The sequence below is a fragment of the Galeopterus variegatus genome, unplaced genomic scaffold, assembly GCF_000696425.1.
Source record: "Galeopterus variegatus unplaced genomic scaffold, G_variegatus-3.0.2 Scaffold1852, whole genome shotgun sequence".
NCBI lineage: Eukaryota > Metazoa > Chordata > Mammalia > Dermoptera > Cynocephalidae > Galeopterus > Galeopterus variegatus.
This window is the reverse complement of record NW_007727963.1, coordinates 214,781-241,713: the sequence shown is the minus strand read 5'-3', so window position 1 is coordinate 241,713 and position 26,933 is coordinate 214,781. Positions and strand designations below refer to the sequence as shown.

General features: G+C 39.2%; 1 protein-coding gene across 2 annotated transcripts in view; it reads right to left on the bottom strand.

The window, feature by feature from the left end:
- PRDM5 (PR domain containing 5) overlaps nucleotides 1-26,933 on the bottom strand; it is a 227,010-nt gene that overhangs the window by 31,312 nt on the left and 168,765 nt on the right. For both annotated transcript variants that reach the window (XM_008579302.1, XM_008579303.1), the window contains one exon: nucleotides 26,350-26,435. In XM_008579302.1, the coding sequence (XP_008577524.1) occupies nucleotides 26,350-26,435 (86 nt within the window). The remainder of the gene's footprint in view (nucleotides 1-26,349; nucleotides 26,436-26,933) is intronic.

The window sequence follows — 26,933 nt, the reverse complement described above, 5'->3', positions numbered from 1 at the left end:
CGAGTAGCAGCAGCCTGAGGCCCATGCCAGATGCAGCTGTCCCAGAATCATAAGACAAATAAACCTCTTNCACTGTGACTGTTAAGAGGGTGGGAGATCCTATTATGGTAATTGTAAGGTGGAGCCTTGAAGAGGTGATTGGGTTGTAGGACCCTGCAATAGTGAATGGATTAAAAATAGTGGTCAAGGGTGTGGTTCTGAGGGCTTTAAAAGAAGAGTCTATCTCTCTTTTCTCTCTCTGCTCCCACTATCTTGCAATGTGAGACCCCTGGGTCACTGTCACCACCACCAAATGGACTTTGAACTTCCCAGCCTCAGAAACCATAAGCAGTAATTTTTTTCTTTGTAAATTACCCAGTTCCAAGTATTTTGTTATAAGCAACACAAAACGGACTAATACACCCAAGGTCATGCAATCACACAGAGAGGGCAGAACAGAAGGCACTCTTACTCCAAGGCCCATGTCCAGAGCGGCTCTACTGGCTTCCTAGCGGTCAAGCTACAGGACTAAGCCAGTTGTGGCGCTCTGGCTCTGTCCGAATCCTGCCAACATTGCCAATTGTAGAGCTCTTTTCCTTGCCTGTAATCCCACCAACTGGGCCAATTGTCGAGCTACGGTTGGGTCTGGAGCTCACAGACCCCTCAAGTCCATTATCCAGACTGAGTCACAAACAATGCTGGCGACTTCCTCGAGTGGACGCTGCTCTGTGCAGCCATGCTTTCCAACCTACTGCTTCCAAGGACCTGTTTGCCGATTACCTAGCTCATAGACCTGCGTGTGAGGGGTGTGGTGACCCAGCCTAGGGTGTGAGGGGTCTGTGACCCAGTCTGGAATGGGCTGGAGGTGTCTTTGAGCTCCAGACCCAGTCCTAGCCTGACAATTGGCCCAGTTGGCAGGATTATGGGCAAGTAAAAGAGCTTGACAACCGGCCTAGTCAAAAAGTGCCACAAATGGTGATGTTGGCAGGATTCAGATGGAGCCAGAGCTCTACGCTACCTGAGTCCCTTCCCTTTTCTCCGTCCTGCTGGCAGAGCTCTGATTCTGTTTGGGGGCTTACCTTTCTCCTGGTTAAGTACTTTGGAGGTGGACACTCCCCAGTCCAGCCAAAAGAGTGACTCTCCATGTGGCTAAGCCTTGGCCCCAAACTTGCCTGCACACTGTAATCACCTGAGCAACTTCAAAAAATGCTGATACCTGTGGCCCACCCCCACCCAGGGATTGTGATTTCATGGTCTGGGGTGGTAAGACTGAGCATTAGCATTTTTAAAGGATCCCTGCTTGGTGATTCTAATTTGCAGACACATTTAGGAACCAATATACCTGTGGCCCACCCCCACCCAGGGATTGTGATTTCATGGTCTGGGGTGGTAAGACTGAGCGTTAGCATTTTTAAAGGATCCCTGCTTGGTGATTCTAATTTGCAGACACATTTAGGAACCAATAGGCCAAGCCAAAGATGGCAATTCCATTTCCCTCGCAGTGATGGGTTTAGACTGGAGCATGTAACATGGCTGTGGTTACTGAGAAGAGGAGTCTGTGGGGTACTCTAGAAAAGACTGTGTCAGCTGTTGAAGCCATGTGCTGAGCATGTGAGGACTGGCTGAGGGCAGTGGGAGATGTGAGCGGAACCTGGGCCACTGATGACCTTGTTAAGCCATTGCAGTAGCCAACCGCGGATGGTGCTCCCTCTGAAATTATTATTATGTGACTTAATAAATATCCTGATCTTTTAAGTCCCCTTCACTTGGGCTTTTGGTTTGTTAGGGATGAAATCATTCTATTGTCTACATCTTCCCATCATCACATCATATTCTAATGGCCCTATTCTAGTGGCAGGGAATAGTTCTAGCTCAGATTGAAGCAGCACTATGATAACAAACAAAAAATTCAAATGCGGTGGTTGGCTATTACAAACGATAACACACAACACAGTCTAAGAACCTCAGCTCTAAAAATGGAAATGAGTGTGCTTTTGGACAGAAATGTTTTTCTTATATTAATGAAGGGTTATAAAGGGAGCTGAGAATATATTTGCTGAAAAGAATTCTGAGAACAATGTGAGATGAGACTTATGCATTGTGAAGAATATCCTTTGTAACTCTTGGAAGAAAAGGAATGCTGGTTAAGGGAAAGACTGTTATTGTTTAAATTATCTAAAGGGAAACTACTTTCCCTACATAATGACTACTTGTTTAGATTTTTTTTTCAAAGATCTTACCAATGAAGACTAATCATATAAACAGGAAAATTCTATTATAAGGAAAAACTTATGCTAACCACCTTAAAAAATTATAAATCACACTTTGAAATAAGGAAATCATATGGGAAAGGGATAGAAGGGAATATAAGGGAAATAAATATGATTGAAAATATAGAGGATATATGGAAAAGATAAAAACATAAATAATGAAACATTTACACACACAAACAGGTATACAGTGTCTAAGGCAAAAATGTTGACTTTCAAATAACAGTCAGAATGTATGTCAACTATGAAAACAGTAAATTGTCAGAGCTGCAAGAGCACAAGTTGCTGATGTAACTGTCTTATTCTTGTCACATATTATCTTCATCGCTTTTGTTTTATCCTAAAAATTTGCTAATGAAAATCAAAGTAGTCTTACAAATTTAAGATGGCCTAACATTTTTTGCATGTTGCAGGGAGCTTCATTTACCAATGGAATGTTCCTGACAAATTTATAGTCTTAGATACAGTAAGCCACCACCAAAGGCAAACTTAAGAAGAAAAATATTAATTACTTCCTCTAAAACAATCTTTTCCTATATTTGAACTGGTACATTAAGCTTACATACCAATTAATTTAAATGTTCCAAGCTCTACTGAAAAAGGACCTGACAGCAATCAAGATAATTCCCACGATTAGATGATGTAATTGAGAGTAAACTCACCAGCAAGTCTCCACTGAATATTGATCAAGACATGGTATTAGGAACTGTGGGAAACACAAAAGGTTTAAGATGTGCTCTTTATCCTCAAGAGCACAACAGATTTGCAAAGAAAAGACAGAGCAGATGGAGTTGAGGTATACTTGTCCATCAACTTTCAGCCTCTGTTGCTATACAATCTGAAATATGGTATATATCAATGCCAAATCTCCCTGTCGATTTGGAGAGCATTATATAGGGGAACAGAGAATGATGTGAAATGAGAATTCAATGCAGTCACTGACTCTTACAATTAAAAGGCAGATCCAACCAGTCCACAGAGCACTGAATTAATTCAACTTGCCTACTTCCAAAAATAACAAGCATGCTTCTGACATATGTGATGGTGGCAAGTGTAATCCATCTTTGAATAAAACCATAAAGTTTACTCAGATGTCTGTAGGAGAAAGGAATTAAGTATATGCAAAGCCTTAAAAAAGGATATCTAATTCTAATGAAATAACATACTTATCCCATTGCACAATTTCGAAAATAGTAAGAACACAGCAGGAAGGTGCTATCACACATGCAACTAACTCACCCATGGCCAACAGAGTATTCATTTCAGCCAAGTTCAGGTGAAACAAAACCATCAAGGAGCAGGCAGAAGTCAGAGGAAATCATATCAATATAAATTATATCTCTAGTAGACACACGGTTTAAACCTGACCCTTTCAAACCCCCAAAATGTTAAAAACAAACATCCTGCCTATTTGCACAAGTGAGGATTCTGTAGTTGTCCTGGCAGAGATCTTGCTATTTGAATTTGCTCAAAAGTCATAAAATGTTTTGACAAAAAGTCAGTCAGCCTTAAAGTTTAAAGGAAGAAAAAGAAAGTGACACAATAGGATTACTGTAATAAATGGGGACATTTTTATTTTCTAAATTTGAATATCATTAACATTTTTACATTCCAAAGGTAACTGCAGAACATTTGTTTATGCAGAAAATTAGCATCTTTACTCTTTACCTTTTTAATCTGATAGTTTTATTCTGTAAGCAAATTTGAGCTCAATCTTCTTTTCACCATGTGTGAGCATTTGTGAAAACTATTTGTAATCTTGGTGATGCTACACAGACTCCAGCAGGCAAAAAACCGTTTCTGCCTCCCAAATAAAATGACCTACTGTCATCAATAGTAACCAGTAACAAATCAGATTTCATTTTTTTTTATAGGCAGTGGTGAAGTTTTACCTATGAGCTTTTAATTGTCTGGGGTTCAGGGTGTTCTTTGAGAAGGAACCTCTCAAAGTTGTGACCAACTCTCAAAGTGTAACCAGCCATCCCATTTGCTGAGGAGTAGCCTGATTTTAGCCCTGAAAGTCCTACACAACCTGGGAAATCCCTCGGTTTGGGGCAAACCAAGAGGGTCATATTTAGAGCAAGATAATGCCACATCAGTTTCTGTATTAAATAGCACCACGTGAATTCAGGAGTGACAGCTCATTGTAATGGCCCATTTAGATACCATCTAGGGGACTGTATTTATCATCCTGTAAATTCACTCAGCTGTCACCTGATAGGGCAAGGTACAAAACGGGAAGGATTCTGCTAACACAATCTCCCCCTTCTTCCTGTGCCCTGATCTCTCATTCCACATATAAATAGCAACAGTCTATACTCCCACTGGTAGAATGAACTCAGTTACTCAGTTACCTAGGAAAAGTACTGACGAGATTTTCAGCCCTTTCACACAAGCAGACTACCCCCATCAAGAAGAGTAGCTTCCCATCCCAGCCGGTTTGGGGTAAGCGTCCTGGGGGTCCAGGGTTAACGGTGAATGAGATAGTAAGAAAAGCAGCGTGTATGCCAAGTTTGGGCTCAGACCAAACAAAATGCTTTTCCCCTCAAGAAGGTGTTTTTTCGTTGTAGTTTTATTTTAAGAAAGAACATTTTAACAGATAGAGCGACTTATGACCTGTCCATGTTACTCAGAAATTTCCTAATGCATGCTCTCAGAATAAATTAGGTAAAAGAAAAGACTGAATTGAGGCAATTTCCTTGCTTTGAACCTCATGGAATCAGATCTCAATTTTGAACTGTTCCTTTGCACACTGAGACAATTTTGTTTTGTTTCAATTCTTTCCATTTGCTCTTTGGTTTAGATACAGGAGTCCCTCCAGAGTATGTTAACAGGTAAGAGAAGAATTGCTAGGACCATCTCCTAGGAATTTGTTCTCTCTTCTTTTACAATCGCAGTTGCTGTTGTTTTTCTGCTAGTAGCCAGGTATCCTCTATGTCAAGTAAGCATAAGTAATACACTTGGCAGAGGATTTAGTTAACATAATTCTTATTTTGTGCTTAAAGGAACTAAGCCACAAAGAGGCCTAAATTCTCAGAGAATTCATTGAGTGCATGTTTCTCTCCTCTCAAATAACGTACACACCCAATCTCCACAGGACCTCTCTCCAGACAAGGATGAAAAAACACACTGGCCACATCTCAAGACACAAAATGAGAGTGGGATGGGAGGCCCCTGGGGTGATAAGCCCCATACTGCATGAATAGGCACCAACGCTTAGCATGCAGCAGCCACAGCACTGGCAAAGGCTCTTACGAGAGAGATGCTGGAGAACTCATTCATGTCCTGCCAGTGGGGAAATAGAAACAGAATTTAATATTTTAAAAATTCAAAGTTTAGTCATTGAGTCATACATTACTTGGTGATAAACTGTCCCGCATGTTAAAGACTGTATTCTAGGTGGAATGTCATTTTTTTGGCAATGACATGGTACAGTGCTTACATGTCTGAAAACATATGTCAATTTTAGTCCCTTCATTCTCTTGCCTCTACAAAGCCAAATATTTTTCAGATACAAAGCAGTCAGGCATACCACATTCCAGCAAAATGTTAATTTTAACTTATACTGGCACAGTGAACCAAGTACATTCATTCATTGAATAGAATGAGTAGCTAAAACAGCAACACACAGCAGTATCCAAGAAAGGTATATGTATATATGTGTATGTGTATACATATGTATACATGCAGATATGATTTATAGGATAATGAGAAGGTTGGACTTAACTAGAATTAATTCAGTGTAATGTGCATAGTCCTGGGAAAGCCTCTAGAATTGCCCCCACTAATGTGCTGTTTTTGGACTGGGATCCAGCCTGCATCTAGCATGAACACTCCAGGATGTTTGAGACCTGGGTCAAGACCAGTGCCATAGGCTGTAGGCATGGGCGACCAGGCACTCAGTGAGCCTCAGAGCTAGTCCTAAAGCTTAAGGAGGATTTCAAATGTCTGTCACTTTTTGCTGAAGCAGAAAAGTACTTTACACTCTGAAAGTACCATTGAGGAACACCAGACCACCGGCAGTTTTATGTCATGATAACGACTGGGCCTTGAATGAGTGGTTTGTGTCACTCACAACTTGCCCTAGCTCAACCATTGACCCTCAGTAAAAGGATTCATATCTGATTACCAGTTCCCAGAGCCTCTGGACCACTCCTCCTACTTCCTGACTTCCAGAACACCAAATCTCAAATCAGTAATCTATCCTATTCATCTGTTACAATCCAGCATCAAGACCACAACCGATCAGCACCATGATAAACACTCTAAGTCAGAGTTTTATAAAAGAAAAGAAAAACCTCAGGAAAACAATCCTTCCATCTGATATGTCATTACAGTATAAATAAAAAGTATTTGATGATGAAAATGTATTTGGGAAATTGTTCTTAATTCTGGTTCCTATTATATCCATTTACAATCTTGAGCACATAACAACATAGGAAACTAAATTAAATGTATATGTGTGTATATATATATATGGTTCCTATTATATCCATTTACAATCTTGAGCACATAACAACATAGGAAACTAAATTAAATATATAAATATATATGTGTATATATATATATTTTCTGATTCTGATTCTTTACAATGATGATTTCAGAGAACACTTAGCTACATTTAATAGAACCCAAAATTCATAAAAATAAAAAGACCAACTGATTTATTCTTTAAGTAAATATCTGCTTTCATTTTGCAAGGATATGACATCATGGAACTTGGTGTACTCATTTGTTTGCACAAATTCTTACTTTCCACTTTCCCACCAAGAACACTTAGCTACATTTAATAGAACCCAAAATTCATAAAAATAAAAAGACCAACTGATTTCTTCTTTAAGTAAATATCTGCTTTCATTTGGCAAGGATATGACATCATGGAACTTGGTGTACTCATTTGTTTGCACAAATTCTTACTTTCCACTTTCCCACCGAGCAACATCCAACCCGCCCCCCACCCCCTTACATACTTTGCCTACTGTTGCATTAGATGCGTGGCATTAGCCTTCTAATATTCAAATATTTAAATACTCCCTAGAGAAGAACTGAAGTTGCAAGAAAGAGTAACATTTACACTATGGATTTTCCATAATGCGGAGATACACTAAATAGAAAATATACACAAGAAATATAATTTGACTGGAAAATACCCAAATCTGTGATAAAGAAAGGTAATTTACAATTGAGAACAGAACTGAAGGTAAGATGAGAAATAAAGGTAAAGAATACAATTTTACAAGTACTGTGTTTAAGTATTCCTCAGAAGGGCCGGCCCGTGGCTCACTCGGGAGAGTGCAGTGCTGATAACACCAAGGCCACGAGTTCGGATCCCATATAGGGATGGCTGGTTCGCTCACTGGCTGAGCGTGGTGCTGACAACACCAAGTCAAGGGTTAAGATCCCCTTACCAGTCATCTTTAAAAAAAAAAATAATAAAAATTTAACACCAAGTCAAGGGTTAAGATCCCCTTACCGGTCATCTTTAAAAAAAATAATAATAAAAATTTTAAAAAATAATAATAAATAAATAAATATTCCTCAGAAGCAGTAAAACTAAAGCCTGCCTAGAAATGTATGAATATAGGACCTCAGAAGGAGATGATTTTCTCTCTAACGAATCATGATTGATACAGAGCATAAGAATTCAGTCTTAAGCATAAAGTGAAGACAGAGATAGCCAGGACCTCAACATTTCTCAGGATAAGCAGATTTTATTTCAGTATAAGTATGGTTTGGGTCAACCAAATTATATTCATGTTCTTAGAACCACTGACTGCCTCTTTTAGAGTAAAAAAAAGAATAACGCCTCTTTTATGGAGCAAAAGGAAATATCCCTAACTATATTTTAAACTGAAGCCCAAATGAATGACCTTTACCTGTAAGAGCTTCTGTTTCCTTCACGAATTTAACAATAAATTTCACTATAATACTTAGAAATACTGAAATAGAAACATTTTCGAAAAATCCACAACCTCCTTGAGATGAAGGGATCATGACTAAGATGCCTGATAGGTCCTTCAAACCCGTAATTCATACAGCCTGACCACTGACCTTGATATCAACTTGCCATGTGACCTCCTCTGAATCATTATTGACCTAGATGTATGTTTCTGGAAAAGTATACCAAAAATAGCCATCTTTAAAGATCTGAAAAGCTCTTATATCAATATTTTGATTTCCAATGATGCAAAGAAACTGTAATACAAGGGATTTGGGCAAAACTTAGAGACTAAATCTCTTTACACTGAAATTTCATTTCTTATAGTGGATTATAAGGGACATGAGATACCCCTTGTTGGTGGCTTTCAGAATATTGACATTATTTTACAGAAAGTATCTAATAAAGTGCAAGTGAAGGGAAAATGTCCACAGAGTTCACACTGGTATGGCCGAACAATTTCCTGTAAGGGTGGTGTCCATGACAGTCATCTTGGGGTGCTCTCCAGAAAAAAAATGTATAGCATGAATCCTGAGGACCAGGTATTGGGGGGATTCCAGGCCCCAAGAAATACTGTACAAGCAACGAGTTGTCACTGAATGAATTAAGAAACTGACACTAGTTTTCTTAGAATTTTTCTGAAAGACTGGTTCATACAATATGGAACATAATACTTCAGAACATCTTGATGGCTGTATACTTAGCAATAAAGAATAAGGCCCTTAGAGGTAAAAAGCTCAAACTTCCAATCTTGGTGCCGCCCATTACTGATCGTGCGACTCTCTAAGCCTCACTTTACTCATCTGTAACATGGGATAGTAGACCTATGTCACAGGATTTTGCTTATCTTAATGCTTGGTACATAATAAGAACTAAATAAGAATATGTTATATATTATATTAAACTGCTTGCTTCTATTTATCATTGCAATATGCATATGAATAAATAATGTAATTCAAAATTGAAAAAGGCACACAAACTATGAAAGTATAACCAAGTGACTTTATAATGAAAAAAATTTATGTATGAACCTCAAAATAGCATTGTTCTTGGAATCCGTTAATGTGAACTTCATATAATAGACAGTTCTGTATTGCAAGTTTCTTATGACCCTTTAGTAATTAAAACTTTCTGAATAGAACAAGATGAATATAAAATTCTGTTTCAGAAAGAAAGTACTATAGAAACAAATGTATTACTTTCTTAAGAATAATGGTTCCATTTCTTTTAAAAATTAATTGTATATTGCCTATCTTAAAAGCAAAGAAAATTTCTCTTTATACATTTCAGACAGCATGTACTTTCCTTTAAATCCTGAAGTATATTATTAAAGACTAAAGATAATATAGTGGTAGTGAAGCAGCAATCAGCCTAAATGCTAAATATGTATAGAGTTTTATTTTAGCTAAATGTGCAAACTACTCACATAAACTCCTTGTTTATATACCAAGTTCACAAAGTTCAGTAGACACCCCTGAAACAACTATATTATTATTACAAATGGGACAGCCTAAATGCTAAATATGTATAGAGTTTTATTTTAGCTAAATGTGCAAACTACTCACATACACTCCTTGTTTATATACCAAGTTCACAAAGTTCAGTAGACACCCCTGAAACAACTATATTATTATTACAAATGGGGTTGCCTAAGCCAGAGAGAGAAAGTTGTTCTCTAACACCACTCTGCCCAGGCCTTACAAGAACAGGTTCTTGCCCCTGGAACTTCGCTTGCAGCTGACATGGGAAATGAAGAGAGAAGTGGACTAAAACACCACTGACTTAAAGCCCTATCATTTATATTTGAATACTGACTCTGACACTTTATAGTCAGTTCAATAAATGCCTAATGAGTTTCTATTATGTGCTGGGCAGAACTAGGCCCTGCAGTTCCACTGCCGAGCAAGACATTTTCCCAAGCGTTCTGTAATTTGAGGGAGAATGTGACACTTAACACAGGTCAGTGCGGTACAATGCGCAATGTGCAATGACAGCACGGAGAAAGAGAGCCTAGCTCAGCTATGGGATAAGATGGTCAGAAAACGATGGAGGAGGTGATTTAACAAAGCAAAGGTCTTTTTTAAAAAAATGTATTTATGGGTAGGAAGCCAGGCAGTAAAACAGAGAAGGACATTCCAGTTAAAATAGGAAGAAAACCAACAAGAGTCCAGAGGGAGAACAGTATAAATTTGGGCTAGCAGATAATATTGGTGAAACATCTGCCTTATATTTATTCCCCTTTTTTAGTAATAGAAATCAATTTTATTTACTGTTTCAATGAGCTTTAAAACAAAGATATTTCCAGAATCCCTTATAGCTACATGTGGTCATGTGACATAGTTTTGGCCAATGAGAGATAAGTGGAAATTGTGGGGCGGGACTTCCAGAAAGCTTTTTAATGGACATTAATCAGCTCAGGCACATCCTGTTGTCCTTTCCCCCCTCCTGCTCCCTGTTGCCTGGAACGAGGAAGTGATGGCTAGAGTACCAACAAACATCTTGACTCACATTGGAACCTTTACAATGGAGGCCACAAGCTATAAATGGAGAAGCAGAAACAATGGAAGCCTTGATGACTTTGAGAAACTACCAAACCAGCCCTGGACTGCCTGCCCCGGGATTGTTATGGATAAACACATTCATGCTTAAGACACCATGGCTGGGTCTCTGTGAGTAGCAACAAAAGCAATTCCTGACACCAGGATTATTGAAAATATTAAGGGTGTAATTCTGTGAGCAGGTGGCTGAAGTTGTAATGGTCACTATAGCTAAGACAGTCTAGGAACAGATCACATCCTTAGTGTGTCTGATGCCATGTTCAGACTGAGCCTGAATTATCTCAAGATAAGGTAGGAGTTTGAGCTGAGTAAGAGGAGCTCTTCCAGTTTCGATAAATACATGGAGATTGTCTAAAAGATTGGTAGCTAACATAAAATAGGTAGCAATTACATGATCTATTTTCTATTTTGCTATTCTTAAGACAGTATATTATACATAGTTCATATGATCATTGAAAAAATTTCTTGAATAGAGCACAAATATTTAAGTCCCTAACTCAATGCATCATAGTATACAATGCTCAATAAATATTCATTCTAAAATGTACTCATTTACATCTAATATTAAGTAATTACATGATTTATGTTTTATACATTTTTAGGAACTTCATCCTTTCTACACTAATAAAAATCTATTTTAAAGGTCTCTAATCTGTAAAGGAAAAAAACAGACACATTTCAATAGTAATTAAAATATAAATTCCTAACCATTAAGTAAATTCTATATTCCCAGTAACTTATATTTTGAAATCAGACTTATTGCTTAAAAACAATTTTGAGGGGCCGGCCCAGTGGCGCACTGCTACAGTGCGCCGCTTGGGAGCGTGGTGGCGCTCCCGCCGAGGGTTCGGATCCCACATACAGACCAGTTCCCGCTCACTGGCTGAGCGAGGTGTGGGCGCAGCACCGAGGGTTGCGATCCCGTTGCCGGTCCCGGTCCGGTACCGGCGCGACACTGAGGGCTGCGATCCGTTGCCGGACACGAAAAAAAAGACAAAAAGGAAAAAAAAAACAATTTTGATATCTGAGTTAATAAAATGCAAAACAATACAGCAGGTCACTTCACAATGATATATTTTTAAAAATATATTTTGTATGAAATATTACTATGACTCAAAATACTAGTACAACTATAAATAGTATGCCTTGCTCTCTGACCTAAACTATTATGTAGTTTCCCTTTAATTTCATGACAAAATGGATTTGAGGCAAGATAATTTCACAGAAGAACTTGAAGAGAAAGAGAAAGTCTCCTGGTATAACTAGCTACACTAAGTCTTTAACATCTTTTGACTTAAATTCTCTCATTTTTAAATGAAGGGGTTCGTCAACTGACCTCTTATATAATTTCCAGAGGTGATATTCTATGACTCCAGACTGCACTTGAAATAGGTTACAAATTATAAAAATATTTTCAAAATACTGTGCCCCGTTATTTTGTTCTCACGATAGTAATAGCAATAACTACAGCCTTAGCAATTGAGTTATAATTTTATCAGTCGCAATCTGCAAGACCATTCTCGTAATGTAAAAAAAAAATGTGATATAAAAGTTAAACTGTCAGATGGGGGACAGAGTTTCTTGGAATGAACATTTGTCTTTATTTCACAGTTTTGTATTTTTAATAAGCAAGGAGCACCTAGGATTACTGCTGATCTTACAGTTTCCTTCCCTTACTAGGAAACCAATAAAAGCCTGTTAGCACTACTTACAGAATCAATCCTATCTACCTTTCTGTCTCAGCACAGAAAGCTCCTCACAGTCTTGCCAAACCTGCCTCCCCACCCCCACCCCCCCACCCCGCAATGGAAACTTAGGCTCCAATTCTCCCCAACACACACCCTGGGCCTTACTACGTGGGTTTCTCACCAACCCACAAAGCACAACTTCACATCCTGGCACACAGCACTCGGTCGATTTGGCATGCCCTCCCCCAGCTCTGCCCCTTTTCCTACTAACTCATTACCGCACTTTCCGACCCAATTCAAATTTCCTCAGTGATCTCTACCTGGTCTTCCTCAGGCAAAGTTAGCTGCTTTGTTTTCCATATCTCAGTGCTCCTATCACAGCGTTCCTCTTTCTTTGTAAGAATATCTAATTTAACAATACAAGGGTCCATCTCCCCTTCTGGGTAGGCAGACAACTCCTGGAGGCTGAGACCAGGTCATAAAACTTTGCCTTTTCAATGTTAATGAAAATCTATTTAGAAAGCCACAATTTTTACAGAAAAGATACATAAATACTAATAAGGATTAATATATCATATGACCTACAACTATATTGTGGAATGACTGAACAAATAAGTGAGCTAAGCTCTAGGGAAAAAATTTTAAAAAAGGAAAACAATAATATAAAAGTGAAAAAACTGAGCAATGAATCAGTAAAATATGTCCATGGCAGAGGTGGCAGGGATGGATACATAGCAAGTGGAACCTGACCAGAAGCTTTAAGGAGAGGTGAGCTCTCCACAGGGACAGTGGCGGGGGGTGGGGGAGAGAGAGGGTAGAAAACATGGGTTATTTTATTTGTTCCCTTAGAAAGTACTGAAGTGTATTCAGGAAAATGTGCAGCTTTGGGAGAAGGAGGTGAGGTCCAGAGTGGCTGAAGCCCACAGTGTGCCTGTGTGCTTGGGGGGCAGGGAGGGGGCAGGCGACAGGGAGAGGCAGTGGTGGCAGTGCCAGGACAGCACAGGGCACCTCGGGCTAAGCCGCTGGGCTCTGTTTTGTAGGCAGCGAGAGCAAGGAGCCACTGCAGCGTTGGCTTTTCTCGTTTGTTTTCTTTTCTTTAGTTGACCTTTTTAAGTATTGTTGGAGCCGTACATGGCATGGATCAGACCAGCCTTTCTTAAATTGTGCTTTGTAGAACACTAGCCCCAGTGAGATGTTAGAGGAACACACACACTCTCTCACTCTGCTCAAATTATTGCGGCAAATACTAGGTTAAACAAACTACAAGAAATGCTTTTACTGACGGGCTTCTCATAAAACTCCAAGATAAAGGCAAAGCATGTGATTTTTCCCGGAAATGCTAAAACACTTCCCTTCCCTTGGCTCAGTGCTCCCTCTTTTCTCCTGGTTCTCCTCCAACCTCTTTGGCTTCTCTTCTTGGTTTCCTTTGGAGAATCTGCTCCTGCTCAGCCATGTTCTTTTCATGCCATGTAGATTTCTTCAGTCAGTTTTCCACTTCTGCAGACTAGACTCTTCTCTGTGTTTCCTGACACCTTTCCTCCCATACTCGGGTAGGTGTTCCTCCTATAGCTATGTGTGCATGTACAGCACATTGGGGATACTCATGGTCTTCACCATCTGCTATGTGGTTGTCTCCTCCGTCCAACTCTGTAAGGGTGCAACTTTTCCTTAACTGTTCCTTCAATGCACAGCACATAACACAGAAGCTAACTCAATAAAGTTTAGTTGGCCAACTGGGACTACATGTATGTTCCTCTAAATCTTAGAGTTACAATTAGAAACATACCACATTTAGTCAAAGGAAATTTCTTTAATCAGGAGTTCTTTGTGTATGCAAGACTTGTTTGAAGTCATTGTTAAGCAAAGTTAAATATAAACTGTCACAGAGCTCCCTAAGACAAATTCTTTGCTTTTAATTTTTGAGACATTATGTGATATGATCAAGAGAGACCATGCAATACAGGGACCTAATTTTATTTCTATTGTTCAGAATAATGGCAATATAAATCAATTAACTAAATATTCCATAAATAATACCTTCAAATGAAATTCTGTCTAAATTTTACATTACTTATATACTCAAATGATAATGAACGCAAAAGGTTCACCAATACCTTTTTAAAACACTGTCAATTCCAGATGCAGTAACAGTCCCTGAGAGTTATGTAAGAGATGGGGGAAAAATACTCGTATATGACATTTGCCTTTGTGCTACTGTACCCGAGTGGGGCAGGAAAAAGCTGAGAACTCTCCTGTCAAGTCTGAAGGGTGGATGGGATATAGAGCCTTTTGATTTTAGACACAGATGTTTTATTCCCGCTCTGAAGCGTCAGGAAAAAGAGGAGAGACCAAATGTGGATGAGAAAAAGGCAACTGGAAATGGTACTGTTTCTCCAGGGCAGGTTTGCCTAGGAGTATTTTCCTGAAACGCTCTCTTATCCTTCCCCAAAACCACCTGGGCAGGATAATCAAAAATCATCAGCAGACTGAGGTGAGTACAAGGGATCGCTGAGCTCTGAGGATTACCAGAGAACAAAGAGATCTCTGAGATATTAGAACAAACCCACATGATACAGGTGAAGCTGATACTGGCCAATAAAGTACTTAGCAGGACCTGAAAAAGCCAAAACTCTCAGGCCACTGACCTTCAGGAGCTTCTCAACAGTCCTGAGGGTAAAGTCCAAACACTTTCATCTGGCACTGAGGAATCTTCATTATCTGTCCTCTGTGTACCCCAGAAGCCTCTTTAGTATTATACCTTCTATACACTCCATGATCTACCCATGTGAAATTACCTGAAACTCCAAGGCATCTTATACTATATAGTCAACTAATATAGTACCTAGTATAGAACTTGCAGATAGTTGGCTTAATAAACATTTGCAGAATAAATGAATTATCCTGTGTCCAAATATCTAAGAGGGACAGTCTTTAGATCAATGGTCACAACCTCAAAGGCTTGGCACAATAATATATGACTTGGCATACAGGGATTAATTGAAAAGTGATTTTTCATTAACAATAAAGTACTACAGTTTGCAAATAATCTATTTCCTTTTTTACAAATGAGATGGGTTTTAATCTTATCGCCTAAGAACATCATTTTCATTCATTTCTATGCCAATATGCTGTCCTAAGATGTCACCAAGCATTAGGGTTAAGGCTGGAGCTTGAAGAATTGTATATGATCCATGCTGTGACCTGAGGTGCACTGCCCACCCGAGCTTTATCTGTCAGGTGTGTCAGGGCAGGTAAACAGGGTAAGAATGGCTTCATCAGAGGACCACAGATCTCTGGCTCCCCTCTCTGGCAAGTATACCTCTGAGTACATAGTCTTTGGAGCCAGATGACAAGAACAACCCAAGAAGGCAACCAGGGAAATCTGGGCCTGTGTGTATCCACAGTGCATCAAGCACAGAGCAACAGATGTACAGTTGCCTGTTCCTACCTAGACAGAGAGAACTGCCTCCCATACACTGTAAAACAGGGAAGTGCAGAGAAGCACATGTAACAGAAGACAACTAGGGCAATAAGAAAGGACCACCGTGAGCTAGGAGAGAGCCACGCCCAAGACTCCAGGACTGAAGACTAGGCATGATGCAGTAATACACTTGGGAACCAGTATTACTTATTATTTAAAATAATGTCTTTAGTGTTCAAGTTTCCTGACAGAAACAAAGCAGGGCCTGTGACACTATAGCTTCTGGCACACAGTGAGCACATCACAAATATCTGCTGAATGCACACAATCTTATCTTCTCATACTTTCTCGTCAAGTCTGTAGTAAGGATTGCTGATTAAGGAAGAATTAAACTCATGGTAAACAGATTTCCAGCTCCACTGAAGGTAGAGATAATGTCTGTTTTGTTTACTGCTATATTCCTACTTTATATTCCAGTGTCATTAAATGGCACTATAGTCATTTAATGTTTGTTGAATGAATAGATTCATACATTTTATTAAGTTATATATTTGCTTAATTGTATAAATTTAGTACAGTTTACTTCTGATATAATTTCACTTCATTCGCTCAACAAACCTGATAACTCACAAGGTGCCAGGCACCGATGCGGAGCAAAAAGAGGTCTGAGACGTAATTCCTGTCCATACAGTAGTCATGGTTTAAAAAAGAGAAATATGTGAACAAATTATAACAATAGGTTTGCGAAATCTGAAAACAGAGGTTTGTGTATTTTAAACAGCTCCCAACCAATCATCCAGTCATGAGCAGAGACTACCCATGACTGAATTTGCTAGACTGCCAGACCCAACAGCAATAATTACACACCTGGTACCCCCAAATAGGTATCATCCTGACTTTAATACTGCTAGATAACCCAGTTTTAGACTCGGTTACCTAATTTAATGTTCTAAAATGTACTGGCAAAAAAAAAAAGTTCTAAAAAGTACTAATGAAACTAAGAAAATGTTATCATGGTGATAAGCCTATTCACTTCAGTCATTCCAGAAACACACCAATAATAAAGCCTACTATCTTAAAAGAAAGCTCTTAATTTAGCTTATTTATACAAATTTCAGTTTTACATAAGCAAATTTGCCATTAGACTTTGGATCTATGGATTAAACACTATATAAATATGACTAGAACCTTAACGTTCATGTTTCTAGTTCTCTCAAATATTTTTTTCAGAATAGCATAAGGCATAAACCTTCCTAAACAATTGTTAGTATTATTTTTCTAAACTGAATTTTAAAAAGTATTTTTTCGAGTAACAAAATATAGCTCCCACTGGTAAACGGTGATATTGTGATATAACATCTAATTTCTGTTTAGAAACATTTTGTAAATGCTCCCCCTTCAACACTCTGTCCAGAAATGTCAATCACTTTAAAATACATAAGCATATTATACAATTAAAAATTGTACACAGCACTGTGAAATATTTAGTACTGGTTTTAATTATCTATTGCTGCATAATAAACCATTCCAAAACTTAATACATTATCATTTTGTTTACTGTTTAATAATTGTTTATTGTTATTTTTTATTTATTTAATGATATAAAATAACTTATTATTTCTCAGTTTTGTGGATTGACTGGGCTCTGCAACAGTTCTTGCTGGAGTCTCTTTTGCAATTACAGTAGGTTGGCTGCAGCTGAAGTCATTGAAAGCTCAATTAGACTAGATATCCAAAATGGCTTACTCAAATGGCTGGCAGTTCACATTGGCTGTTGCAAGGAATGCCCATCTGGTCTCTCCATGTTACTTAGGGTCCTTACAACATGGTGGTTTGTCCCAAGAGATGCAGGCAAAAGCTACAAGGTTTCTTATGACCTAGCCCCTGAAGTCCTAGAATATCATTTCTGCTGAATTCTGTTGGTCAAGCAAGTCACTGTGGCCAGCTCAGATTCAAAGGAAGGAACATTAGACTCTACTTGTTGATGTAAACAGGAGTATGTTCATACAAGGAGGGAAGAAACTGATGGCACCAACTTGGAGACTTCTTTATCAAACCTTTATTCCAACTAATGCACATTATGTTTTAGATGGGTAGTACTAGTTTCCCCTCCCCCCAGAAAAATCCTTGAGTAAGGCATAGACATATTGAATGAGAATGTAAGTACCATTAAGAAACACTGCAGAAAAATCATATTTGATGTCTGGGGCCAACTTAATCACTCACATCAATGTAATTCTATTCTTGTAACTCTAAATGTAGTGAAACAGAATTTAACTCCACAAAAGACTTGTCTATTTTTTTGTGTGTGGGATAATAAAGTTACCTAAGAAATTTGTCAAGAGAATGAAATCTAGTTTAAATTTTCACCTCTTACTCTCAAAGCCTATGGAAATCCAGAGAACCAATCATCATGACCTAGAAGGCCTGGACCAGAACTCCTGATTTTATGAACATTATTTGGCAAGCCAAAAAGTATATATTCCTAACTAGGGAACTTAAAACTTTTTTTGCTGGTGATTTTAAGAGAGCTGACTAGTTCCTGAGCATAAAATATCACTGAGGATAAGAACAGAGGGCACTCTGCCAAGTGGTTTGATGACCATCAAAAAGAATGTTCATAAAGGAGAAAAAGAGTAATGGGGAAAACGATGCCGTCAGTCCCTGAAAAGAAAGTTATTTTTCAAATGGTCTGATTTTTCCCTTTCACACACACACAAAAGGCAGCTTATTGTGATACAATAGGAATACTCAATTTCATGCAGGTATATATTCTGAGCCAAATAAAACACAATGGTATTTTAAAGTCATTTATCTTAAATGATTCATTTGCGAGACATTCCCCAGAAATATGTGGGTTCCTTAAACAATAAAAGATTTTCCTAATTCCAAAACCAAATTGAAGATGTTTTCGAATAGCGGCAATAAGCCATATCCTCATCAGCACAAAAGCTGATGAAGTTTAGAAAATTTTAAAAACTTTAAATTTTCTCTAAAATTATAATAAACTTTTTCAAAAAATTATTAAATTTGCTTTTAATCCCTTTTTCTTATCTAGATAAAAATAAAAACGTAGAGTGTGCTCCTCAAGTACTTACCCTATAAAATGTGAACCCTGTACCTGCTTCATCCTCTCCCTTACTTTCTCTTTCAATCTACTAGCTGCTTCTCCTGTCTCTGTGCAACAGCAACATCACAATACCCCCAAACAGCCCTTCAAGGCATCCCAGATTCATCTGTGACTCCTCGCTTTCCTTTACCTTCTATACACATTTCATGTCCAAACCCTGTCAAGGCTATCTCAAAGGTGTCTGTCATATCTGCTCTCTACTTTCAAATCGCATTGCCACCTGGTATGGCTCCCCTTTCTCGCTCACCGGTCTCTAGCATGCCCCCTGACTGGGTCTCCCTGCCTCCAGTGCTGCCTTCTCCAATTCCCACTGGAGAATGTCTTCAGAGCAACCCTTCCAAGGGACCGAGCTGATCGTGTTACTCCTGTACTCAAAACCAAACCCATTACACACAGCAAAATGTTTTCAAGATTCGCATCAACTCCTCAGTCCCAGCCTGTCTCAACTCCAGACATACTTCACACAAATTCAGATTTAGTCTCAGTGGACATGCCACCCTACCTGTATCTGCAGGTACCTCTCTCACTTTGCTTATGCAGTCACATCTGCCTAGCACACCCTCCTCCACATTCCCCAAAACTCAACTCAAATATCACCTTCTCTCTCTGACATTGCCTGGAATCGACTCACCCACTTTCTGCCTGACTCAATAGACTTGCTTTTGCATCCATCTCCTAAGCTTTTTCTGCATGCCTCATAATTTGTTCACAAGGATTCCAAACTGAGTTTCTCCCATAACAGACTCTTTTCCATTCTCCACCAAGGCTACAGACGCCCCATTATACAATGCTACTGTAGCTGGGGAAACCCTTCTTGCCTTTTCTGTCCCTTGGCAGCCACTCCTCTTGCCTCCTGCTGTAACATCTTCACCTGTATAGGATAAACTCTTTTCTTTCTCCTTCAACATTATGCTTACAGGGTACACACACGATTCATGGGCCAACTGTATGTTTTAGTCAATTTTGGGGGGGGGGGGTAGTTTTCAAATGCTACATCGGTATACCATGCAGAGTCTCCAGATAAATCCAGCAGTACCTGATGCCTAGGAGCTCTGAAACACTCCGCCCCAATATGAGCTCAGAAACCCATGGTCTCATTGCATGGCATTGGAAAAAAGTACAATGTGTGTAGGTCTGTTAAGCCCACTAAAATCTGAACTACCTAGGGATCAGGGACAGGGAGGTTCATAAAAGAAAATTAACAAAATATAAAGCAACATAAAAGACTTGCTGTTACTTTTAAGCACTGGCAATTCCACTTTAATTTTGTAAGAACTAATCTGGCTGTGTCTACAAACAAACCTAGAAAGACAGCTGTGATCTTAGAACCCTGGAACTTGTGTAAGATAATTGGGTTTTTCAAGTGGTGTTCAAAAGGCAGAGTTTCTGAAATAACTTTCTAATTGGTCCAGGTACCTTCCATGTTGAAAATCAAAATTGATTAAACAAGACATGAAGCGTTCTGTGGTAAATCACTACAAAAAAACAATTTCTTTTGAACCTAATGTTTATGAAATGGATATTCATGAGCATATGCCCCAACTCACTGAAAGTGAGTGTTTTGGCTCACTGTGTCTAAAGACAATAAAAACATAAGTTCCACAATTTCCAGATGATCCATAGCTCCTAAGTATGCTGCACTAAAATGGGCTTGAGGCACTGCACACACAGACTTAAGCAAATGGCATTTATCTCCCTCAGATATGGTTTGGAGTAGTTGGGAAGACCCTGGAGACAAAGGCAAGAGAGAGAAGGAGGCAAGGGTCTGGCAGTGTGCCTGGCGCATCCCTGAGGCGACAAGCCTTGGGAAAATTCACCTCCTCTGAGGTGGTTTTAAAAAGACTTGGTTTGGGGCCGGCCCGGTGGCGCACTGCTACAGTGCGTCGCTTGGGAAGCGCGGCAGGCGCTCCTGCCGAGGGTTCGGATCCCACATACAGACCGGTTCCCGCTCACTGGCTGAGCGAGGCGTGGGAGCAACGCCGAGGGTTGCGATCCCGTTGCCGGTCCCGGTCCGCTACGGGCGCGACACTGAGGGTTGCGATCCGTTGCCGGACACGAAAAAAGACAAAAAGGAAAAAAAAAAAAAAAAAAGACTTGGTTTGAAACCACAGGGTTCAAATGAAGAAAATTCCTCAAAAAGAGGACCTGCTCTCTCCAAAAAGCTGTCTCTTCCATCACCCAGGCAAAAACCAAAACCCACAAGTGGGAAGGAGGAGGTGGATCTAGACAGAGATGTCAAGTGGCTCAGCATGCCAGTGCCCCAAGGGTCACTTGCTGAGCCCACCCTGAGAAACAGACCCCTTTACAGAAACCAGACCAACGTGTCCTGGGACAGATGGGGCCTCCAAATACGTGTGCTTCCCTGACTGAATGGAGGGACTAACTGGACATGGAATGAAAGGACTTCAGGTCTTATCAGCTGCCAAGCAGAAAATTAATCTAGAACTACTAAGAAGAAGGTTATCAGTTAAGAACAAATTACTGCTCTTAGGAGGTGGAAAGTCACAAAGAACATCACCCCCATCCTAACAATGACAAAAGGGTGGATAATTTACAGTTATTTTTTCAAGCCTAAGATCAAGGAACATTTTGTGAACTAAGGTCACAAGACAACCAAGCGAATTGAATGTCAAAGAGAACACAGAACTGTTTTACCTTTGTCAGAGTACAGAGGACAAGACAGCTGCCACAGAAGTGGGTAAGAAGAAAACAAGCGAAGCTTTCAGAAATTTTCAAAGGTCCACTGTGGGCTGGAGGGACAATGTAGGTTAGAATCCTGGTCCCCATCCACTCACCATCCCTTCCCCACTGGCTCCATCAGATGCTCGTAAGACGGATGTAGGGCAGGGCAGTGTACCTTAGAGTCCCCCAAGGTGGCATAGGCAAGATCTGAGGGTGAAGAAGGAATTCTGGAAGGAACCCATCTGCTTTCTGTCCCTGTATGAGTACAAGGTGGTGATAAGTCACTGCCAGGTAATACCAGAAAATCACTAAGGCCACAGACTCTTCTCACACAGGAAACAAAAGTCTTCCAAGTGAGGTGGGAAACACCTGTAATGTCCCAGATCTTACTCTGCTCTGACAGGAGGCAGAAGCCATCTGCTGCTGGGGGTGGGAGAGGAAACCTTTGGGCACTCTGGTGCCAGGCAAAGGCCCTCTGCTTCTGGGAAGGGACAGACCCTGCCTATACATCCACACCCTGTACTTACACTAAGGGAGCCCCAATGACCCACAGGAGAGGCCTGCTGCTGCTGGAAGAGGAGCAGGAGCCTCACGTATGTCACAAACCCTCCACTAATATAAAGCGGAGCTCAGCTGCCACAGCCAGGATGCCACAAACCCTTCTGCCATCTAGACCTGTGCTGTTCAGGAGAACTTCCTGTGGTGATGGAAATGTTCTAGATCTTCGCTATCCAATACAGCCACAGGTGCTTATTGAGTACCCGTAAAATGGCTAGTGTGACCAAAAAAGTGAATTTTAAGTAAATTTTACTTAAATTTTAAATAGCCACACATGGCTAGTGGCTAGGACACTACAGTTAGAGACCCTGAATGGAGTCAGAGGCAGGGGATGCTCACAACTGGAGTAGGGGCAGGAAGGCTGAAAAAGCCCCAACCCCAATGCTCAGGTACTGAGAATCCACCAAATACTTATGCTAGAGCAGGAGTCTCAGGAAAGCCCTCTGGTTCACCTAAGTCCTGTACTGCATAACAAGCACCAGCAGACTACTGCCAGCGGAGAGACAAAGGCAGAGAGAGAAAGACCTGTTTTGTGGAAAAGGCACATAGCATCTGCTAAAACCTGATGGTGAGGAAGAATCTCTAAGAAAGACCCTCTGACTCTCCATTCTTTGCATGAAGAACAAGGTATCAGCAGCCAACCACTGGAGGAACTTAGAGCCTGTGGTAACTACAGCAACAACAAAACCCAAATCTAGCTCAACTGCTGACTAGATTAGCTCAACCCCTCACCTTAATGGCAGGCAGAAGAGAAGGTGTACCTATTTCCAGGCATAAATAGTATTACCTCAGTCTCTATTGTTTTACAAACAATGACAGCCATTCAATCAAAAATTATGTGACAGTAAAAAGCAACACTCTTCTGCCCCATAATCAAGACACAGAATAGTCAATGCAATAAGATCCAAAGACGGACCAGATGGTTGATATATTTAAAGTAACTATAATGTCAAAAAATCCAGTGAAAAAGGTGGACCACATGCATAAGCAAATGGAAATATGGAAATGCTAGAAATGAAAAACATAATATCAAAAATGAACTTCATTACACAGACTGGCACAAAGACAAAAAGAAAAACACTGAGATTTAAGAGCAAAAAGCAAACAAAACAAAAACAGAATAGAGCAAGCAAAAGTTCTTGGAAGATATCAAACATTCTAGTATATGTAATTGGCATCCCATAAGAAGACAAAAAGAAGGGGACCTAATAAATATTTTAGGAAAAAAAAATGGCTGAGAATTTTCCAAAATTTAACTAAAGACAACAGACTGCAGATCTAATCAGGACAAATACAAAGAAACGCTTATCTACGCACAACACAGCCAACATTCTGAAAACCAAAATAAACAGAACATAGTGAAGAAAATGAAAAAGCCAGTAGCCTCTGTCATGCCCTGGCCTCTCCATGAAGAAAGACCGATGACTGGCCTTTTGGCAAAAGTATCTCCCACTCTTCCTGTAACCAGAGAGAAATGGCTTTGTGTTCCCTCCCATAGGTGCTCATGCAGTCACCACAGAATGCAAATCTGGGCATGCAGGCTTGGCACAGCATTTTGTTTAGGCTCACCAAACTTCCTAAAGATATAACCTACTTAATCATATAGATTTTGTCATCACTGTTGTTGTTGTAATGGAATGAAAAGCTTTTGAAATAGGACAAAAATGTCTGAAAATTAGAGCTATCTAAATGCTAAATGTAAAATGAATACAAAATTGAAACTGAAACATGTTATGGTCCAAATGTAACAGTATCTTCTTTGAACTGAGTCTTACGAATGCATATAATACTGGGAAAATATAACCTTGCACAAATGGTCCCTCTAGAACTTTAAAAAAAAAATCTCTTTTGTTTCTTGATAATAATTTGGTTGTACTAGCTGATAACCCTAACACACTTCTGAAAAGTTGGTCTAACATGCAAATATCTGTATTTATTCAGTGTTTAGGAAATAGGATTTCAAAACTAAAGCTGTTATGGATAAAATATAAATAATTCATGAAAAAGGAAAATTAAAGAAGAGTTTGAGGTAAAACCCAAAATGCTTATATTTATTTAACCATGTTCCTTTCACAGTGCCCTCTAATGATTGTGTGGGATTCTGTCTAAAACCCTGGGTGCTTCTGGTCTATGCATTTTCTGGGGTTCCCACAGTCAAAGGCTGGGATTTGTTTTCTTTTCGTACAGTTAGTGTTTGAGAACTTCTGACAAGGTACCATCTACAGTTGAACACTTTGGAGGCAGTGTTGGGATCCTTGTCAAGATTCAAAAATTAAAAAGAACATTAGACTTTTAAGTTTGGCATCATTACAGTATTTGTTTAATTTGGAAATATACAGGAAATTAACAGGATCAGCAGAAGGAGAAAATATTTATAAATAAAAGGCAAAAAGTGCAGTAGGCAAGAGGTAGTCTCTGTAGCTACTCTAGGTGCAAATCTCAAATCTCCCACTTGTCTGTGCCTCAGTTTTTCATTTTTCAAAATGGGATCATCATAATAACTACCTCATACAGTTGTCGTTAGGCTTAAATGAATTAATAAATTTGAAGTCCTAGAATACTACTCGGCATGTAATTAGTAGTCTTTGTGTTTATCTTAAGTATTTGTATTATTCTCATTAATAACTTTATATTAAAACAAAGTAAAAGATAAATTAATCGCATTGGAAATATCACATTTTCTTGAGAAAATCCAGAAGGTATTCAGTAATCATGTGAAATGAAACAATACAATATGCAAATTTTGGTTAACATTACTAGTTTCTTTTAAGAGGAACCAGAGCTCCTTTGCTTGTATGTTGGCATATTTTAAATAAATACATTATTGACACCTTTGTGACAACTGCTCACATATAAGATAATCTCCTAAACTAATCTAAAATTAACTTAAACCTCTTTAGTAATACTCGTGAAATAAATATTTTGAATACTGTACATTTAAATCATACTATTACAAACAGTAACATTCATCTAATCCTTTATGGTTTATGAAGTACTTTTATATTTAGTAAGTATGCCAATTCTTAATATTCATATAATATAAATATGATATTATAAATCAGAAAGAGAAACCTGCAATAGATTTGCTTAAGTAAGTGGAGAAGCTTCCTCTCTTCACCAAGAAGACAAGAAGTATTTCCTTAACAGCACCTCAGAGGGTATCTTTTACATGCTACAGAACTGAAGTGGAAGGCTAGAATATTATTATACGAGGAAAGATATTATTATTACGTGTTTTCTCTAAAGTTTTTATTTTATAGGTAAGGTAAAAAGTAAAATCCAAGAGAGGCCTAAATTAGAATTGCTCTTAAGGGGATTAGACCTGTCTCTTAAAATTTGAAAAAATATATCATTTATATACTGCCCATAAGCGCTTTTAAAGGCCAAACTGGAAAGGAACTGTGTGAAGATAATGCAGTGAAAGATGCATAGTTCATATAAAGTGGCTAATTGTGCCCTAAATTGAATAGTGAGCTAAGAAATGTATCTGGATAGAGGGTGAGCTGCTCACATTATTTTTAAAAGCCTGAGAGACAGATGCTTGAGTCTGGAAAAGCCATATATAACAGAATGACAATAGTCCAGTAAGAAGTGTTGACAGCAGCGGAACAAAGGGCACCCTCAGAAAAAGAATAAAACACAGCACTGGGCATGCCCTGAAAAGCATTGGGCTATCCATCCGTGTTTTCCAACTCTTTCATAATTTACATTATTTGCAACATCTTTCCTGCAAATAAACTTGCTTATAAGCATTACTTAATGGCCAAATGCTGACAGACTTGCCTCTGTTCAAGAATGTTCCTATTATGGACAAATATTCCACAAGACAAACCTTCATATTTTCTAGCATTAAAATGTTAAAATGTCTTTGTTTGGCACTTTGTCATTTATAACTCCTGACTACTGATTCATAATTCAAAGAATGGGGACCCTTTTGGGGTTTAGATGTTTGGTTTCTTTTTTCATTGTTATGCCTTAAAAAAATTATCCTCAAATGTCCATCATAAATATAAACATACAATTTCAGATGCATTACCTTTATTTTTTCATGTAAAGTTAAATACATTTCTTTTAACATAAGTACGGTTTTTATGATCAATATTAATGAGCAGAATATAATCTTACCCTTGTGTGAGTACGAATGTGCATCTTCAGTCCATCATTTTTACTGAATCCTTTTTCACAGTAGGGACATTGATAGGGACGCTCACCTGCAAGTACAGGAAGCCTCCACGTCAGAAAGCGTAAAGTAGCAGTGCAGGCCCTGTCCATCACTCCTCACACACGCAGGTCCTGGCCACCACATGCGCCCTGTGCTACTTCAACAGGAAGCTCCAGGCACAGCTGGGCTGACACAGCCATGCGCCCAGCAGGAGAGCAGAGGACTGCAGCCTCTCCTCCTGTGGAGCGGGCACTTTTAATATTCAGAAATAAACAACATTCACCACCAGGACTTTTGCTGCATATTCTTTTTAATACCTGGGCCCAAATTCAGTCTCCTCATTTTAAGAATTTGTTAAAAATACTTTAGTTTAATCAATTTGTTTTGTCACTATACTACTCATTACAGGGGTCTTTAACTAATTCATTGATACATTTTTTTTTTTTTTGGTCTTTTGTCTTTTTCCATGTCCGGCAACGGATCGCAACCCTCAGTGTTGCCCCCGTACCGGACCGGGGACCGGCAACGGGATCGCAACCCTCGGTAT